At 46.2% G+C, this 20,842-nt stretch overlaps 1 protein-coding gene across 1 annotated transcript in view; it reads left to right on the plus strand.

Annotated features, from left to right (window-relative positions):
• GMDS (GDP-mannose 4,6-dehydratase) overlaps positions 1 to 20,842 on the plus strand; it is a 478,661-nt gene that overhangs the window by 197,788 nt on the left and 260,031 nt on the right. The window contains exons 5-6 of the mRNA XM_065885295.1: positions 4,505 to 4,697; positions 5,599 to 5,703. Coding sequence (XP_065741367.1) covers positions 4,505 to 4,697; positions 5,599 to 5,703 — 298 coding nt within the window. The remainder of the gene's footprint in view (positions 1 to 4,504; positions 4,698 to 5,598; positions 5,704 to 20,842) is intronic.

The following is a 20,842-nucleotide window of genomic DNA, read 5'->3' on the forward strand; positions in this document are numbered from 1 at the left end:
CAGAGATGAGGGGCTTTGGGCCTTTTAGGTAGACAGGAAGGCAGAGCAGGCCCCTGTGAAGGGGGGGCATTTGCACAAAGATGGGGGAGCAGAGACGAACTGGCGCTGCACACGGAGGGGCTGCGAGTCCGAGGCTGAGGCCACAGTCGGGGGTGGGGAGGGGCCGCAGTTGAACTTGCTGGGGCTCCTGGGGTGCTTCCTGTGAAAGGGGGCCGGCAGGGAAGTGGGCAGACACGCTCAGGGTCCGTGAACCCTGAGGGCGGAGGAGTCGTCCAGGCTCCCTAGGGTTCCGTTGGGAGCATCAGGGGAGTAGGTGCCATTTCAGCAGAGGGAGAGGGGACAAGTGAAGAAGCGCTTTGGTGGCAGCATCAAGAATTCCGTTCAGGTCAGGTGAGTGTGAGATGATGTCCTCAGATGCGACGAGACATGAGGCCTCTGCTCAGGGCCGGGCAGGCCCGCAGACAGGAGTTTGATTTGGGACAGCTGGTGGGGGAGGGGAGAAGCAGCAGTGCTGAGCCCGAGCCTGGAGAGGGGGTGGCCGGGTGGCACAAGAGCCCGGGAAGCTGCCCCCCACGAGTGGGGGTGGAGAGCTAGGAGGTTGCGGGGTTCCGGAAGCCACGCCAGAAAATGTTGCTACAAGGGGAGGGCGGGACGGTACTTGTAGGCTTGGGTGTTTTGATCCGTCCGTTTTTTGTTCTCCCTGCTGGGTGAGGTCAGTGCCTGCTGTTGTCCGAGTCCTCAGGCCTCTGAAGGGGTGGGCTGTGTCGGGCTGGAAATACACTCCAGAGCCATCCTGTAGTTTTGAGAAAAACGTGGAAAATAATGATAACAATTTTGAAAACTACTCAGTCTTGGCTCGGAATGTAACTGTGGTTCATTTCAGGGGTCAGAAAGCTTTTTCTGTAAAGGGCCAGATAGTAAATATTTTCACTGCTGTGACAGTGTGAAAGCAGTCATAGAAAACACATCAACCAATGAGTGTGTCTGTATTCCTAGACGCCTTTAGGACAAAAACAGGACAGAGCCAGGTTTGGCCCATGGGCTGTATGTGACTTTCCAGACCCCTGATGCTTTGGTGTCTTTCAGAATGACACTTGTAACTGTCAGGGGTTTATGAAGCTGAAAGTACTATTCTCATGTTTTCCTTTTAAAGGAAGCCACTTAATTTGTTACTCTGTATTGTAAAACACTTTGTGGACAGTTGGATTTAATCAGCCAATCCTATTCCCCAGCATTTTAAATGTCAAGCATACGCTTAAGTCTTGATGGAGTTACCTAAAAATCTGTATACATGGAGCCACACCCCACCCCATTCTCCTGCCTCAGTTACTTTTTTCAGCCTAAGTGCTTTTAATTCTTTTCCATGATTTATGTTCTCTGAAGAAGAACCTATGAATTATCTAAACTGGGTTCCCTAGCATATGTAAAAGCTTTTAAGGTGTGCAAAGGCTTCTTAATCTGTGTTCCAGTGACTGAGGGTCAGCGTGCACATAACACAGGAGCTACGCAGCATATGCACCACTAGCCGTTCTCTTCATGTAGCTGTTCGGGTCGTGTGAAGACACATGAAAAAATAGCCAAGGAAAGAAAAACACCAATGTTCTCCTTGCTGTTCAGACTTGGGTGATCCCATCCAAAGGATGAACAAATTACTGGGTATGAATTTATATGGAGAAAGATTTAGGTCCTGGCTTGACAGGTTCCTAGTGTGAGAAGGGAGCTCCTGGTGCAGCGGGGCTTCACCTGCAGCCCGTGAGCCCCTGGAAGCTGTAGGCCACACCGCGTGTGTGTGTGCGTGCGTGTGTGTGCGCGTGGGTCCACGCTTGCACACACGTGCGTTTCTCTGTCTTGTCCGAGTGTCCAAGGTTGTCATGAGACCCCGGCAGAGTCCGCCTCCCGGGACGGCCGTGCCCCGCTTCCCCAGCGAGTGCCTCACCTGTCTGCACCTCAGCCCTGCTGCTCCCCACGTTTGTGTGACTTTATCAAAGTCAGTTTCTCTGAACCTCAGGGCCTGCCTTCTCTTTCTCCTAGAATTGTAAAGCTCCAAAAAAAAGCACTTTTGAATTGTAAAGTGTCCTATAAGTGTTTGTCTGTGGCGTTATACCACGAGAACACTGCATCCAGGGGGAGCATTTGAGTGGTTGGAGTGAGCTGGGGGGAGGGTGGTCTCAGCAGGTGGTCCCAGAGCCCCGATACCCCGTGGCCTGAGGCCTGCTCAGGGCGCTGTCCCCTCAACCTGGGCCACAGCTTTTCCTGAGAACAAGATGGCCCAGTACCAAGACCATTTGTTGGGAAAGAAGAGCCTTTTCAGCAAATGTTGCTGAGACAACTGGACATCCATATGCAAACATATCACATATAAAAATTAACTAAAACTGGGGAGTGGGCAAAATGGGTGAAGGGGGTCAAAAGGTACAAACGTCTAGTCATGCAATAAATAAGTAGTGAGGATGTAAGAGCAGCATGGTGACTAGAGTTAACAATACTGTATTGTATATTTGAAAGTTACTAAGAAAATAGAGTCTAACAGTTCTCATCAGAAAAAAAGAATTTTTGTAACTCTGTGGTGATGGATATTAACGAGACTTATCAAGGTGATTATTTTGCTATATATACGTATATCAAGTCATTATGTTGTACACCTGAAATTAATATAATGTTGTATGTTAATTATATCTTAATGAAAGAAAAAAACCACAATGACATACCATTTCACACCCACTAGGACGTCCATAATCAAAAAGCCAGACCACGAGAGGTACAGGTGGGCGTGGAGAAACTGGAGCCCTTATCATTGCAGGGGAGACTGTGAAATGGTGCAGCCAGTTTGGGAAACGATCTGGCAGGTCCTCGAAATGGTACACACATGACTCTAGGTATAGATCCAAGAGAAATGAAAATAGGATGTGTGAAAGAAGCCAGTCACTAAAGGCCGCATATTAGATGTGACTCCCTTTAGATGAAATGTCCAGAATAGGTAGATCCATAGAGACAGAAAGTAGGTCAGTAGCTGTCAGGCTGGGGATGGACGGATGGGCAATGAGCCCCGATCGGTACAGAGTTTCTTTTGGGGATGAGGAAAACGTTCTGGAATTAGATGGTGGTGATGATTGTAGAATGCTGTGAATATACTGAAAACCACTGAGTTGTAAACTTTAAAAGGGTGAATTTATGGTATGTAAATTTCATTGCAATAAACTGTTATGTAAAAAGAGTAAAATAGCCCCAAATCTTGCTTTCTTGGCTTTGAAAGATTGTGGGTGAAACATACTTTTTTCTGTTTTGTCTCATGGTTGCCTGTGAGCTTTACTGACCTAGAGAACAGGGGTGAGTTCTGTGACCTGAGTCAGGCCCCTGACGGGCAGGCCCGGAAGTTCCCTGAATGCCCTGAGCCAGGGACAAGGCGGCAGAAGGAATCGGGGGACACTCGGCCCAGAGAGGGGCTTCCAGGGGAAGCTGAGGCCTCAGCAGACGACGGGGAGTGTGGCCGCGTGTCCAGCTGTATTTGGCCTGTGAATAAACCAGAGACGGAGAATTTCAGCATTATTAGTTTAGGAGATTCGAATATTCGGTGAATTTGTTTATTGTGCTTAGAAATGATTTAAGAAAAAAGCACATCAGTCACATTTATTTTTAAAGAAAACACTCGAGAACTGCAAAACACTGAATTATTCCATAACACACTCTTCTTAAAAGTCAGTCAACTCAATATGCATTGGCATCTTTCTGCATTCAGTGTGTTTTCTAGTTAAAAGATATGTCATGTATATAGTATACTAAAAAGTCAATCTTGTAGCTTAATTAAAAATAGAAAATAAAACAATTCTTTTTAAAATCAACTGTGTTCTCATCACATGTTCTCAAACTTACCTGTGCATGAAAGTCAACTGGGACTCTTTAAAAATGTGGGTTTCCTAGGCTCCCCAAGAGATTGGTTCCACCTGAATTTTTCAGGAACACCCAGGTCATTCTGAGGAGCAGAGGTGTGCACTTTGAAAAGCACGGCCCTGGGGACTTCAGCCTGGAGTTAGGAGGTGATGTACGTGGTCAAAGTGTTCCTCATGTTACCGTAGGTCATTAATACCTAGTTCTTAAGGTATTTTGCAGCCACTTGATGTTAGAAGCAGATGACATCCATATTCTGATTCTGCTGCGAGAGAATAACATTTCCTCACAAGCATAATGTTTCACAGGAGGAGAAGTTGCGGCCTGTCCCGCCTGAAGCGCCTTTGTTGCTGGCGCCCGTTCACGTGGTCCCGCCTTCCACTGCGCCTTTGTTGCTGGCGCCCGTTCACGTGGTCCCGCCTTCCACTGCGCCTTTGTTGCTGGCGCCCGTTCACGTGGTCCCGTCTTCCCCTGCGCCTTTGTTGCTGGCGCCCGTTCACGTGATCCCGCCTTCCACTGCGCCTTTGTTGCTGGCGCCCGTTCACGTGGTCCCGTCTTCCCCTGCGCCTTTGTTGCTGGCGCCCGTTCACGTGGTCCCGTCTTCCCCTGCTCTCTCTAGATTTCTTTTGACTTGGCTGAATATACTGCGGACGTCGATGGGGTCGGCACCTTACGGCTTCTGGATGCAGTGAAGACCTGTGGCCTTATCAACTCTGTGAAGTTCTACCAAGCTTCAACAAGCGAGCTTTACGGGAAAGTGCAGGAAATACCGCAGAAGGAGACCACTCCTTTCTACCCGCGCTCGCCATACGGTGAGGATGCGCACGGGCTGGGTTCTCTGTGCTCCTGGGGTGCTTCCGCCTGGATGCTGTTCCTGTCTCATGGCTGGGGTCACGTGGTGTGAGAGCAACGTTGAAGCAACCTAAAGGGGCCGGACTTGCTGGTCAGACACCTTTGTGTTGTGCTCACTGCAGGGTTTTTTTTTGTATATAAATTTATTTATTTATTTTTGGCTGTGTTGGGTCTTTTTTTTTTCTTTCTTTTTAATACCTTTATTGGAGTATAATTGCTTTACAATGGTGTGTTAGTTTCTGCTTCATAACATCACCGCAGGTTCTTGCTGCCATCTCCTCCAGGGTGAAACCTGCTGCACTGCTACCCTTCCAGATGGGCCGCTTTAAAAGGAAAATTAGGTCCAGCAAGATTCTTTTTACTGAACTGTTGAGGTTGTGCTGAAGTGTTACGGCCTGGTGTTTTCGATTCCATTTCCCTGATGAAATTCTCCCTGAGCTCAAACCCTTAAACAAACAAACAAAAATGATAAAAATTGAAAGCCGCTAGAATATTAAGCTCCCGTATTTTTCACTTCCTAATTCTTTAAAACTAGGAAAAATGGGATTAGACCTAAGAAAGGTCAGTTTGATATACTGCACACACTACAGGAGAGCGAATTAGATTGTGAAGGAACGAACTGTGATTATTACAGAAGGACGAAATTCCTAAGTATTTCCTTGTCACGTGATTAACTGGCAAAGAAACCTTTATTTTGTCTTCGGCTTTTGATTCATTTTTTTCCCTATCTTGATACATTACATATTGTAAATATTGCACGTCCTTACTTGTTTAAGTGAAAATGGCTGTCTTTTATAATAAGGCACTGTCTTTTATAACAATCACTGTCTTTTATTTGCTTTTAAAAAATTATTCCAACAGGGGCAGCAAAGCTCTATGCCTATTGGATTGTGGTGAACTTCCGGGAGGCGTATAATCTGTTTGCAGTGAATGGCATCCTCTTCAATCATGAGAGCCCCAGGAGAGGTTGGTATAGGTACTGATGCGAAGAGTGTCAGGCTCCACGGCTGGAACATCGTGTGTGTGTGTGTGTGTGTGTGTGTGTGCGCGTGCTGCACGTGTGCTGTACAGACTGGGAATGTTTCACATCTGTTTTTAACTATGTGAATGTCAGAAGTGGTAAATGAGGAAACGTAAACCCAGCCTTAATCACCTATTAACTTTGTTAGAGTTTTTATTCAACGTGGTGCTGAGGCAGTGTCCCAATTTTACCATTTCCTTTGGTAGGTCGCATCAAGTGAGTTTTAACCCGAGTGTCAGGAAGTGTCCTTGGGATGCAAGGAGCTGAGCAGGAACCAGGGCTTGTTCCCCAAGTCACTGTCACTCATGAAGGCTCTACCTGTGGCGTCTTTCTGTTTTTACTTTGAATCCATTGGATATTCAGTATTCTTATTTTACATTCCATTTAAACAGACATCCAGAAGTTTCTGTGCTTCTAGAGTATTTGTTTTAAGATACATTTGAAATCACTTCTTATATTTAGAATCGTTATTGGGTTTTTTTTTTTTTTTCAGAAAATCATATTTGTTTGCATTGGCTTGTTTCCTTTTCGTGGTTGTCATTGAGACTATTAGCAACATGCCAGCTCTCCTGTTGCAGATATTCGGTTTTAAGTAAGAAAATGCGTACTCCTTTCATTACTTCTGACTTACTGAAGCATGAGAAATCTTTACCAAACATGTGCACTCTACAAAGTAAAAGTTATCTGTATAATCTAATTCTAAGAAGTTTTATTAAATTTCACTATCATTTAGCCTTTTAGCTTGAGAATGAATGAGAAATCCAACGTCGTAAGTTGTTTCATGCCCAACAATTAGTAATGCTTATAACTTCGTCAATGAAATTTTATGTGACTGTGTAGCCACGTAATTAAACCAGCAAGTCATGAGGAAAGATTAAAGTGACGTTTATACAGGTGTGTTTAGTGGCAATACATTTTTATTTCATAATTGCGTAAGTTAAAAATTCCCACGATGGGCTGTGGAAGCTGTTGTTGGAAACGAAAGTGAGTGACCGGGCAGCCAGGAATGTTTCTTTCACTCAGCTCCATGGTTCTGGATGTCCTGACTAGAGAGGAGGAGAAGGAAGGCCTCAGCTGTCCTTGCCTCCAGACTGGGCGGCAGTGTTGGGGATCGACCGTCAGGCCTCCTCAGTCGCAGACGTGTTGGTGCATTTTGTCTGGGTTTCTCTGCTTCCCCCCTCAACTTTTCCACCGGCAAAAAAGAAATACAGCTCAATTGTTTCGGGTGAGGTTAGGATAGGGAAAAACATTTAGTTGTAGAAGAAGGAGACAAATTTAAATGTAACCCCCCATCCTCTATTTGCATACCTCCTAATGAGAACTTTTTCCTCTTTGTTGATATTAATCACTTTTTTAAAAACTTTATTTTAAAAGTAATATTTCTTTTTAAAAATTAACTTTTTTATTGAAGTATGGTTGATTCAGGTGTTAGTTTCAGGTGTACAGCAAAGTGATTCAGATATAGATACATATAAAATTTTCAGATTCCTTTCCCATATAGGTTATTACAAAATATTGAGTACAATTCCCTGTGCTGTACAGTAGGTCCTTGTTGTTTATCCATTTTATGTATAGTAGTGTGTATGTCAATCCCAAATTCCTAATTTATCCTCCCCTCCCACCTTTCCCCTTTGGTAACCATAAGTTTGTTTTCTATGTCTGTAAGTCTGTTTCTGTTCTGTAAATACGTTCATATGGATCATTTTCTTAGATTCCACATAGAACTGGTATCATAGGATGTTTGTCTTTGCCTGACTTACTGCACTCAGGATGATAATCTCTAGGTCCGTCCATGTTGCTGCCAATGGCATGATTTCTTTCTTTTTTATGGCCCAGTAATATTCCATTGTATATATAGGTACCACATCTTCTTTATCCATTCATCTGTCAGCGGACATTTAGGTTGCTTCCATGTCTTGGCTATTGTAAATAGTGCTGCAGTGAACATCGGGACGCATGTATCGTTTTGAATCATAGTTTTGTCTGGATGTATGCCCAGGAGTGGGATTCTAGGATCATATGGTAGTTCTACTTTTACTTTTTTAAGGAACCTCCATACTGTTCTCCATAGTGGCTGCACCTATTTACATTCCCACCAACAGTGCAGGAGGGTTCCCTTTTCTCCATACCCTCTCCAGCATTTATTATTTGTAGGCTTTGTGATGGTAGCCATTCTGACTGGTGTGAGGTGATACCAAATGGGACCTAATTAAACTTAAAAGCTTTTGTACAGCAAAGGAAACCATAAGCAAAATGAAAAGACAAGGTACAGGATGGGAGAAAATATTTGCAAATGATGCAGCTGACAAGGGATTAATCTCCAAAATATACAAACAGCTCATATGGCTCAATATCAAAAAGCAAACAACCCAATCAAAAAATGGGCAGAAAATCGAAGTAGACATTTCTCCAAAGAAGACATACAGATGGCCAACAGGCACATGGAAAGATGCTCAACGTTGTTAATTATTAGAGGAATGCAAATCAAAACTGGAGGTAATGCTTCTTTTTTTTATTTTAAAGAAAAGTAAACAGTACAGGAGGGTATAAGGAGAAAAGAGTTCCCTCCCTCACACCGACTCCCAGCCCCACCCTCAGGCCCACTGTTGACTTTCCTTCAGAAGTGGTGCAAGCGTCTCCACCTCAAACATAATAGTAGGTCTCCACCTACATAACAGTAGGTAGTTCCATACATAATGTTCTGCGTCTAGGGCTAAATGTTTCTTAAAAACATGACCTGTAGCACACACCACTTTGTTTTATTATATATCTAGAACCAATGATACCTCAGTTTTTATTTCATTTATATAATCGAATAATGGAAAATAATTAAAATAGAATATATGTGAAACTGATACTTATCTGATACCTAATAGTTAATACTTAGAGCATTTCTTGAAACTTGAAAATTAATTTTCATATTAAATTAATCTGATGGTAGTATTGTTGTTTTGTCACAGTTAATTGTTATTTTTTAAGGAGGTTCTTTGCCAGACTGAGAATTTCTTCATGGTAGGGACTATATTATGTTCTTAAGTCAGCAGCATCTAAAACAGTGCCTACCTGCTAATAAGCATTCAGTAAATATTATATAAGTTTCAGGGGTACACCATAGTGATTCACAGTTTTTAAAGGTGATACTCCATTGTAGTTATTATAAAATATTGGCTCTATTCCCTGTGCTGTGCAATACGTTCTTCTAGCTTATTCATTTTATACATAGTAGTTGGTAGCAAACTGTTTTGAAGTAAAGATTCTGTCTGATATACTTTAGTAAGTACCCAGAATTCACTTTTAATTGCCGCTAGCTTGTACGCCTGTGATTGCTCTAGTACTTTGAGTGAGTTTATTTTCTTAAGTTGGTTGAGCATTTGTCTGCACCTCAGTCCTTCCACCCTTTTATCTCGGGGAGCACTTTTTTCTAGTTGCTGCAGTGGTAGACCTCGGTCTCGTCTAAGGTTCATCGTCACAAACACCCGATTAAGTAGAGCCCAAACGGATGCTACTTTTTTGGGACATGTACTTTTTCTCTAACAAAAAACAGTTGGCAAGGCCCATTTTGACTGCATGAATAACATTTCATGAGAATTCCTGACTTTAAAAGGTATGGAAGAAGTATTTTTTAATACAAAGATATTCTAGACCAGAGCGTGGCAAACTATGGCTGGTGGGTCCAGTCCAGCCCACCTGGTTATTTTTGTAAGTGAAGTGTCCTTGGAGCCCGGTAACGTCCAGGTGTTACACAGTATCCGTGGCTGCTTCCACAGTGGAGGCCTGGGTCCTGCAAAGCCCCAAATGTTGACTGTCTGCCCTCTAAGAAAACGTCTGCTGCCTCCCTCCCCCCAGGGGAATAGTTAGATCCTCAACAGCAAGAAACGGTTCACTTGGGTTTAGTACGGGTTTCTCCCGAGGCCGCAAGATAGTCTGATAGAAAGATTTCCAATAAACATTAAAGTCACATTGAGTCAGAAGTTAACCCACCCGTAGCAGAACTCCTGAAGTGTGTTGTCAGTTGGGGGTTCCCCTGTGCTTTGCCGAAGTACCAAGGGGGCACCCAGGTGACCTGCCAGCTGAGCGGGACCCAGCAGTCCTCCCTTCAGGACGCGCTGTCACCAGGTTTCGCCCGCAGTGTGTGTCTTTTCTCCTTTGCAGTCCTCGGTGGTTCTCTGTAAGGACGCTTACTTCGTTATGTGATGAGAAGTTCACGGTAGCTCTGAAGGTAGTCAGGGTCACCTGTGGTTGGCACAGAACTGACAGTGGGGAATCACTGACCTAGTGAAGAAAGCCGTGATCCGGGGACGGGGCCCGTTTCCCTCCGCCTTCTCTGCTCATTCTTTCAGTGACGGCTGGTTGGCTCACGTGCTCATGCTTTAGGTTTGCTTTTTAGCAAGTGTAGTCACTTGAGTAACATTTACTGCAAATTAACAGTGAATGATAGTTTAAATTCTAGAATTGTATGTCCATAAAGGCATGAAAATGTCTGTATCATCATATGTTCTGTGAATAACTACCACTATGTATTATATAATGATATTCACAGACATTAACATGGTGCTTTTATTCATAAGCACTCAGCTTTTCAAAATAAAAAAATGTACTGTTTAAATTAGGAGAATAGTTGCTTTATTTCATGGATAAATTGTGCAAAACTGGACACGTATCTGAAAAACTTTTTCTTCTCCTTTTGTTTCTCCAAACTTGAACTTCTTTATCTGTTTAACTTATGTATTTCTACATCTACATGTACATAAATACATGTAGCATTCTGTTAGCCACAAATGTGGCAGTGGTGCCACCTTTCTGCTGAAAATACAGATTTATATATTCTCTATTTAGGAAATAAAGGCTGTGTTTATTGTCTAGAACTGTTACATTTTTTTCTGTGAGGAAAACGTCATATGCAAAACTCTTTTTGCTTTTATTGCTGTTTCTTTGAAAAGCTGATCAGTTAATAAGACTGATGTCACAAAGTTTGTTAACTATATAAATTAAACTATGTAAAAAATACTGAGAAATTTTTAAATTACTTGAAAATAGCTCCACGGAAAGAAAGTAGCTTCTTTCCAAATGCATTGCTTGTCATAACAAAGCCTGAGATCATTCTACAAATCAGAACACGAAAAGCTAGCCCATTAGGAAAGTTATTGTACCCATGAGCTGTTTTGTTGCATTTTTAATACTCTAAAGGTGCTTCTAGAAATATTTTGACAAACTTGTATAACTTACACATTTCTTTATGTGCATATGGAAATTCACACATAGCTCTAGTTTAAAAAATTTTTTAATGTAAAAATATATATTAGCCCATGAGATGATATCCTTTCTTTGAAAGAGCTTTTAGGGAAAAAACAGTGGACATCCACCTGTATGTGTTCTCCCCAAATACCCTCAGAATTTGTGAGCTAGACAGGAATTTTAGAGATCTTTCCATCCCACTTGTCTCATCAGTGAAGAAGCTGAAGCAGCATGAGAATGAGTTGTCCAAGGCACAGCACCGACAGCTGTCAGCACTGAGGCTAGAGGTAATCATGGCGATGGGAGGAATGACATAAACATTGCTCGTGTCTGTGGAAAAAGCACGCATACACGTTTTGGAGTTGGCGCTGGAGCAGAGCTGGGGCTTCGCTGTGGAATGAAGCGACGGCTCGTGTCTTTGGTAAAAGCCATGAATTCATCTGGCTGAATGCAATGTGCCTTTCAGATGTTTAGCAGAAATAATCACAGTACAACATTAGTTTTATGAGATTAAAATACAAATGTGATATGAAGCAAGAAACTCATCTTGAGTATCACCAAGAGTTGGCCAGGAGAAAAAGCAGAGCTAATACAAAATACATTAAAATCGTGGCAGTGAGAAGTGATAAAGTACTTTAAATATATCTGTAATTAACAGTTTAAGACTCCCGCCAATGGATGGTGTACTGCTACTGTTTAGGTATCAAGCCATTTTTAGACGCTATAGCACATTCCTGTAAATATGGGCTTCATAAGAAATCATATATAGCAGTCTAAACACAGTATTCACCTGACTGGGAGAATCTGGCATTTTAAGGTTCATGAACTTGTGGTTTTAAGTTTTAGACTTGAGCTTTTTTTTTTTTTAAACTGCCAAATATTTTGCTTCTTAAAATGTCTAACTATATTTATTATCATAAGTTAATCTTTAGATTTTTTAAAACTATAATTCCTGTAAAAATTAACTACCTAAGTCATAATAAAATTTTGGGTAATTTTCCCCTTTATTTTTCTAAAGATTGTCCTTTATTCATTGCTGTAAAGATAAGATTAATACTCCAGGTTAGAGGTTCTCAACTGGGGGTGGGGTGAGGTGGGGAGAATATGACCTGCCCCCGGAGGACATGTGATAATATCTGAAGACTTTTTTGGTTGTCACCAGCATCTTGCGGGGGCAGGGATGCTCCTAAACATCCCACAGCCCGAGTGTCAGTCGTGCTGAAGGTGACAAGCCCTACTCGCCCCAGATGTTACCATCAAATCTAGACGAATGTCATCTCTAAGACCAGGATCTTCTTTTTCTTTATGTATCACTTTTACTTTGCAGTAAATCCTTCCTAGACCTTTAGCAAACACTACCTAAACACAGGAGAAAAGAAATCTGATTTAAATAGCTCCATGTGAAACCATTTAGGCCTTAGGTCTTCTGGTAACTGCAGGTCAGACCCAAGTCAGGGAAGCCCAGAGAACAGAGTTGTTTTTTCAGGGCTCTTCTAACCATCTGGGGCTGAATTCTCACTTTATAGTGACCCACTGGTCCACAGACCCATGTCAAGTTGGGTCCATGACCCTCCCTCCACCTCCAAAATAAATGAGCGTTTTTATCTTTTGTTACAAATTATGACAGGGACAAAGCTTTCCTTTGGGAATAAACCCTAGATTCCATGTCCTGGCTATGGTATAAGACAACCATTAAAATGTATTCGAGATCATCTCTCAGTGCGTACATAGGATTATAGCAGTGTTACTGTGAGAGGTTCACTGTATATGAGAATTTTCCTTTAAAATTATTCAAATTCACAGTATTTTAGGGCTTTAGGGGACAATAGAATGCATGATATAAACTAAATGGCTGGAACTTGCTTTTATTTAACCCTGTGGGCAGAAAGCACTCCTCTTTCTGTATGTGTATGTATGTCTGTTTGTAAATAAAATAATCTTTTAAAACATGACTAAGGGGCTTCCCTGGTGGCGCATTGGTTGAGAGTCCGCCTGTCGATGCAGGGGACACGGGTTCGTGCCCCGGTCCGGGAAGATCCCACATGCCGCGGAGCGGCTGGGCCCGTGAGCCACGGCCGCTGAGCCTGCGCGTCCGGAGCCTGTGCTCCTCAATGGGAGAGGCCACAGCAGTGAAAGGCCCACGTACCGCAAAAAAGCAAAAAAACCCAAAAAACCAAAAACATGACTATTTGTCAGTCTGGCTAGCAAATTTAAATCGTGGTGCTATAGAAATATCAAGAAACACGCCAACCAGTATCAAACAGCCCGATGTTTTATTTGTATTTCTGTCTGTTAAAGGTGCTTTGTGGTTTTTAGGTGAGCATTACAGCCTTAATTTATTGGAAACAATTTAGCCACCCATCGTGAAGCCAGAGCAGGAGTAACGTCACGCGAGAGCTCAGCAGGGCGCTGCAGGCTTGACGCAGAACCGTTTTGTCTGAGTTTCATGGTTAGATCACTGGCCACGCACCTCTGACCCACCAAGGTCGAGGTGGCCTCTGGTTACGCACGGAGTGACATCATCTGGTTCACTGTCACCTTTGTGGACGGTGACACTTGGAGATCACAGAGCTGTCTGCCTCTGTTATTCTCTGCAGAGAGAGGAGGTGTAATTGCTTAAACGTGAAAGACTCTTGAAGCAATATTGGGTCTAACTGAGGCGGTTTTTACCACTAAATAAAGTGAAGTCCTTTCCTACCGGCTGAGATGAGGCTTCTGGGATTGTTATATTGATTTTTTTAATGTTTTGCAGTTTCTTTGGCATTTACATTCGAAACCAAGCTGACAACTGTCTGGTCCCACGTAGCGGGACTCTCACGTATAGGCAGGCAGTGTCCGCGGGGGCTAAGAGTGCCTCAGGCTTCGCAGAGCCAGGCCTGGGCCGAGGCAGCTCGGCCACAGGACTTCGGCAGCCCTCAGTCCTCTTCTGTGTTGATGACGATGTCTACCTCACGGGAGTGCCGTGAGGATCAGTGAGACAGCAGTATATGCTACTTACCTGTGGGGTCCTTGTGAAGCAGAAGCAGGGAGCAGGTGTGAAAAGGATGAGCACAGTTCCTGGTGGGTTGAGAACATTCGTGTTTCTTTGTCCCCCTTCTCTTCTTCCCTCCTCCTGTAGTGGCAGGGCTGAGTCCTAGAGGCTGAGGTGCCGGACTCTGCTGGAGCAGCCCTCCGAGTGGGATTCTGGCGGCTGTGGCCTGAGACGTGCACCCAGCGGGGCCTGTCTGCTAGAGGTGCGCTTGAACCGAACACTGAGAATGTCATGATGTTTGCTTAGAGTAGTCGCTGAGACACCCCTGAATTGCAGGGAGAAGAGATGTAAGTGCTGCTGGAGAACTGCTGGAACCACGGGAAAAGCCATTTGCAAGTGAGAGTCTGGCAGTTAAGCCAGCGAACGTTTGAATTAGCGAAGCCAGAAAAAGATGATGATGAATATGGAAGGGTTATGGATGAACACCAAAGGCCTGTGAGAGGCCCTTGAGAAAATTAATGAAACCTCCAAGTATTTTTAAAACTGATTCACATATTTTTATTAATGGTCCTGTGAAGCGCAAAATGTTTTGTCAAAGAAATTACAAACCGGAAAAGAAACCTGCTTTACTTTTTGGCGATACTAAGAAAAAACCCACAAGTACAATTTTCATTTAAATTTTATTAATTATAAGATAAATTACAAGTTTTATCAAAAGGGCGTTTTCCCCCGAATTTAGTTTGAGCCAAAGCTTTCTTTTCCCCGTTTATTATGGGGTTTTGTTCCCACTTTTAGTAGACACAGAAGTCTTGATGTGGAGTCAGCCTCCTCCACTGACTAAGTGAGGGACTTTGGTAAGTTTCTTCATCTCTCTGAGCCTCGGGTTGCTTTTCTCATTTGTGAAATGGGGTGATAACGGTCTTCACTTAGGGGGCTGTGAGCATTAAAGGAAATAACGTACGCAGGGTAATTAGTACATCCTACTGTCACCACCACTGCTGAGGTTGCATCTGGAGAAAGGGGGTCCACCTGTGGCCACCTCACAGCTTAAAATGTGATAATAGGGACTTCCCTGATGGCGCAGTGGTTAAGACTCCTCGCTCCCGGGTTCGATCCCTGGTCAGGGAACTAGATCCCACACGCAAGCCACAACTGGGGAGCCCGCCTGTGGCAACTAAGACCCAGTGCAACCAAACGAATAAATAAAAATAAATAAATATTTAAAAGCTAATAAAATGTGATAACCATGACAGGAATGATAAAGGGGAAAAGTCGTGAAGGGGTCGCTGACTTGTCTTTCCTGAACAAGTTGAAGAAGCTAAGCTTCCAGAGCTCGGTAACTGGGGACTCAGGTAGACAAGATGGGCTGAAGGAGCCCCCTGAGCACTAGGCACCAGGTGTTGGTAAGAACGGTGTTCTGCACTTGTTGTCTGTGTTTAATTCCCAGAGCTCAGTTAGAGACTACACTCTGAGCAGACAAGATTCTCCTAGAGAAAGGGTTTAAACCCATGTTACTCTTCTGTGCTCATCCTTTGTAGAAGAAAACTTTTTCTGTAGAAAATACTGGTTGGAAAGAAAGAAGAGGAGGATGGGAGAAGAGCCACGATAAGCTCAGTGGAGCTCTACAGTCCAGCTGACAACGACTCCGTGCTTGAAGGCTGCTTCCGGCCAGGGCACAAGCAGGTCCTAAAGCATCGTGACAAGCTGGGGACAGACACGCCTGTCAGGGGCACGGTAGAGAGAGTCCGCGGGAACAGCTCAGCCCCTTAGGTTGCGGTCGTGGTGTGCTGGGGTGAGGGACACTGGAGGTTTTGCCAGGACCGCTGAGCATCCTTTCCAGTTGGTTAGACACTGGCACACACATGGATGTGCGTGTAATCTTAGCCTGAGCCCAGATCCAGAGTGGGATTGGCAGCTCCTGTAGCTGAGACACAGCTGGTCTGATAGAGGAGGGGTGAGGCCAGCACTGGCTTCGTTTCCTTAAAAAGTTAAGAAATGTGTGAGACTCAGGACACAGGGACGCAAAGAGCAGTCCTTTGGGTATCCAGTTACGTACTGAGACCTTGAAATGGGAAGGGGGCCTCTCTCCCACGTGCGTGGGGAGCACAGCCCAGGGGGAGGACGCGTTGCTCCTGGAGCCTCAGGGCCGTGGACTCTTGGGTCAGGGGCCCCGTGGCCAGCCGAGCTCTCGTGCAGGGGACCGTGACTGTGGTTCCTCCTTCGAGTGGTTTAATGCCAGGAGGGTGAGAACTTCAGACAGGTGGGTTTGAGAATATTCAGCATTTCCCACTGGGTCAGCCGAATTTGGCCTTGAATGCTTCTCTGACCTTGGTAGTACCGGCTGATGGACCCCTGGGGCGTTCAGTCCTCTGCATACCTTCAGTAATTTAGAGTTTGGGCTCAACCTCTCAACAGACGCTTTGCCATCTTCCTACATCCCTGGTTGAATGTACACTTCCAGCTGTTGTTACACAGACATTCCCGGTCTCGGTGGACCCTAGCGATGGGTCACTTAAACATCCCCGGAGTGAGCAGAGTTGTTGATGTTAAAGAAGGCTTATTTCTGCCAGAATAGGTGTATCATTACAATACAACTTGCTAAATGTCTAGTAAATTTCAGGTTTCTTAAAAGGCACCAAAGCAGGATGTACGTGAGGATAAGTAGCCCATAATGGGATGCAATTAAGGAAGTGAAAATACAGCCTGATCGCAAAGAAACACTTCCTGGCCGTGAGGAAGGTAGGTGTTCGGCATAGTTTTATCGGTGGAATAGGGGAAACCCCAGTGCCCACAGGACGCCGAAGAGGCCACAGTGAAGTTCACAGGAAGCGTCTCTGCCCGGCCCCAGGTGCCTCTTAAAATCCCAACAATGAATTTGTACAGAAGCAGCAAACCTCTCGGTAAGGAAGAGGAAGGAGTTTCTCAGAGGCGCACTGAGGAATCCTGTTGGAGGAAGACCGAGTGAACAGGGCTGGAGCCTCAGTGCTGATCTGTGGCCCTGGGGACGGCCTCAGGCCGGTGCTCACAGAAGATTGCGACAGACGTTCCATCTGAAGTGCCGAACGCTGAGGAGTGTTTCCTAACCTGCAAACAAAGGGTTTCCTTATCGGAAAGAAATACAAGGCGGGAACTGAAAATCCTTTCAAAAATGAATATCATCTACTGTGCCCAGCGCTGTAATGAGCTAATACACCGTGTGTGAAAAAGTGACACGCGTGCGCCTCTCTAACAGGTAGACACAGCTGAATACTGCTGAGTAACTAAGACTGATGGTTATGACCGTGAAATTGCTTTTAGGAGCGGAGGGACCCACGTCCTCAGGTGTGGAGGGAGGTCAGGGCTCCCTGACCTCAGGGCTGGTCACCCTCCGCTTGGCAGCTTCGCCTGCAGTAGAGAGGTACCGTTGCGCTCCTCTGTTTCCGGGTAGCGCGTTTGCTTCCTTTTCTGTGACAGGAGAGGAACAGGAGAGCAAGTGAGCCGATTGTGGAAGGAGACACAGCTGCCGCCTTCCGTAGACCTTTGTCTCGTCCCCGTTCTCTATCAGATGAAGAATTTGAAGCAAGGCCTTTGGAAGATTTTCTTACTTTGCAGTCTTTCCACTGGAATGGCTATAAGCCGATCCTGTTTCTTTGAAGTTACTTTGAACATGGAATTTCTGTGAAGTGGCCCTGCTCTGCCGCTCGGGCATCAGGACTGTTCTGAGTCGAGATGGAGGCTGAAGAAGGAGCGGAATCCACGCGGTGTCCGTCCGAGCCTCGTCGGGGAGAAGCGCTGTCATTTCCGATGCAGCGCCGTGTCTCTGTTCTGAGGTGCGGCCCAAACGTGACTCAGACAATGTGGGATAAGTCGTTTGTTAATGTTAATAAATCATTTCTATAAAGAAGAGTTGATTTCAAAGGACGACATACATGTGTCTGTGTTATTCCCAGGCGTGCTCTGCCCTGTGTGAGTGGAGTGTGTTCTCTGGGGACAGAAAGTCTGACCCTCCTGCACCATGTCCCTCATCTCTCTGTCTCTTTGCTCTGTAAATTTCAGAGCCGATTAGAGGGAAGAGAGACTCAGAGCGCACAGAACGTCCGGCGGCCACGGCAGTCACCCCACCCCCAGAGGAATCTGTCCCTGAACTGGGACCTGTGCACCCGTGGGAATCTGGATTTAGAAACGGCAAAGATCCCACTAACCTTCAGCAAAACTAAAACAGACGGTGCGTGGTACCCACGCGTGGGAACAGCCAGGGCGTGTGTGGCCAGGGCCGCTGAAGCTGAGACTCTGACCCTGCAGGTGCCTCCCTCTGTCTTTCTGTCTTGAATTTACCTTTTCAAACCCCTTTCTTCTCTGCAGACAGACTGAGGACACAGCAGCCTCGGTCTCACTGACCCCCCACCTTGTGAGGGTCTGGGGAAGGCACTCCCTGTCACCTCGCTGGGGCCCTGCGGCTAGGGCACTGGAGCCTTGGGGGTGCCCGCTGGGGGTGCCAGCGTGTTAGGTTGCCCCCAGGCATGGGCTGCCAGAGGCTCGACTGTGTTGGGGTGGGGAATGGTCATTTAGGAAAGTCAGGGAAGCAGAATCATGGGACCTGAGCCATCGGCTGGAGGGTGAATGAGGAAGGGCTGCCAGTGGGTGGCTAGCTGGTCGCCAGGCAGTGACACCCAGAAGTCAGGTCAGCAAAGGTCAGGGTGTGTCCCCTGGGGTGATCGGAGGCCCGATGTGGACCTGCAGGTCCAGGGCTGGGGCCAGCGTGCACCAGTGGGGCTGCGGGCAGTGAGGGCATCTAGGGCCTGAGTGACCAGCCCCTGGGCCTGGAGGGCAGGGGACGTGGGGCCTTGGGGGGACTTGGGGCGTGGGGGGGCTGTCCGTTGTCCCTTCTGCTGCAGAGCTGCTGCCACTTCTCCGGCTCGCCTCCTTCTCTCCCTCAGCCACATCCCTGCTGGTCTCTGGGCCTCCCAGCCTCTCGGCCTCCCTGCCTCCTGGCCTTCCTGCTGCTTCAGCCCCGCCGCTCTCTCCTTTTCCGTCACCACCACTTCCTCCTCCTCCCTGGCCCCTTTACATGCCGTCAGTAGGTTTGGTTCTTGGACACGTCTGTCCTCTTGCCCACCTCCCTCTCTGGGTCTCATCCAGCCTTGGCCTTGGGACTTGAAATGTCATAAGTGGGTCCCAAATGTGTGCTCTCCCCTCGGCCCTCCCAAGGCCGGACCTGGCGTCCCCTCGGCCCAGTCTCATCCGGAGCTCAGTGTTTTGTTCCCTCCTTCCCTGATGGTTTGCTCAGCACATCACGTGAACAGAGAGGATCACAGTGTCTCTGTGGCAAGGTCAGGGCTACACAGAAACCTCTTGTAGTTTGGTGGGAGTTTGTCTCTGTCAGGGTTGGTTTGAGTGAGGCGGAGGCTCTCAGTGGGGACACTTTTTGTTCTCCTGGGGAAATTGTGGAGCCTGCAGACACGTTTGGGTGTCGCAGTGGGTCGGGGGAGCCCCTGGCCCCGGGCCATCGAAGCTGCACCCAGGACAGGAGGGCATCCTGCAGCCCAGTGCCGAGTGCCGAGCCAGGACTAGCCCTGGAGTGAGGATGTAGGACCTGGAATGATCCAGCTCCCCCGGGAAAGGCAATGAGCATTTGATGCAAACAGCAAAGGAGCTTGAACCTCTCTCTTTAAACCCGTATTTATGACTAGTTGCCGGGAAGTGGTAGCTCGCGTCATGAATGGGCCTCTTGTCAGCCCGGGTTCTCCGCAGGCGCTCCTGGTGGGGCCTGAGTACCTGCAGTTAAATGCTGTTGCTTTTGGCAGGGCATAGCAGCAGGCGAGGTGCAGGTCCTCTGATCTCCACGGTCTTGCGCCGTCAGCCGTGACCTTCCCCGTGTCTCTTCTTTCCCCACCCCGTCTGCACCAAGCCCCGGCCCAGGCACTGCCCAGCGGGGCGGCCGAGATCGCTGCGGGGTGGGACCCGGGGCCCCAGGCGGAGGTCGTGCGGGGTTCAGGGTACATTGGAACGATTTCTGTTTGCCAGTGAATATTGTCCAAACTATCTTTGTACTTTATCTAATTCCAAAAAATCTTTAAATCGAAAGCTTTTGGATGAAGTGCTGGGCAGTGGAATAGTTGTTTTATTAGAGGAATTGCGGTCACTTCACATGCTGTCTGGTGCTGAAGGGATAGTGTTACACACGTTTGCGTGTGTGCTCACACACAGCCGTGTGCACGCATGGGCACACGTCCCGACTAAAGTCACCCCACACTCAGCGCTTCTTTGCCTCTTAGGAGTTGGACAGTGTGACTGCAGGGCCAGCGTGAAACACACGTCTGAAAAGAAGTCACTTTGTCTAATGGGACGAGCAGAAGAGTTTTCCCCGGGGGGCTCACTGGGTCTCCCTCGGCGTTTCTGCCCCTGGTGCCACTGTCCAGTGTTGAATTTTGTATTAAAAAAAAAAAAAAAAGTCTGTTAAAGTGGTAGCACTGTGTTTTAACAGATGATCTAATTCTTTAATTTTAGTAAGTGTGCTACTATTCACATCTTAAAGTTTAATGCTGGTCATTTAAGGTATATGTTTTGTAAAATTTGTCAGTTCTCTTTTTCCTTCAATTTTTGTTTTAGAAGGTATTTGACTTAGGGAAATTATGTAGGTGTTTTGTGATGTTAGAGTAGAAAGTTTAACAGAAAAGGAACATGTGTATATAACACATGCACACGAAGAGGATTAGACTTGGGAACAAAGCCAGGGTATTAGGACCTGGCTCTGGCTCCTCTGAGCCTGTGTGTCCCGCTGCCTGGCTTCACAGTGGGTCCTAGTCATTGGGCCTCAGAGGAGGTGAGGCCCAAGGGGGAGGGTCCACAAAAACAGGGTGATCTTGTGGGTCAGAATTTCAAAAGTATAGTTTGCCTGG

This window comes from Phocoena phocoena, chromosome 10 (assembly GCF_963924675.1).
Source record: "Phocoena phocoena chromosome 10, mPhoPho1.1, whole genome shotgun sequence".
NCBI classification, from domain to species: Eukaryota; Metazoa; Chordata; class Mammalia; order Artiodactyla; family Phocoenidae; genus Phocoena; species Phocoena phocoena.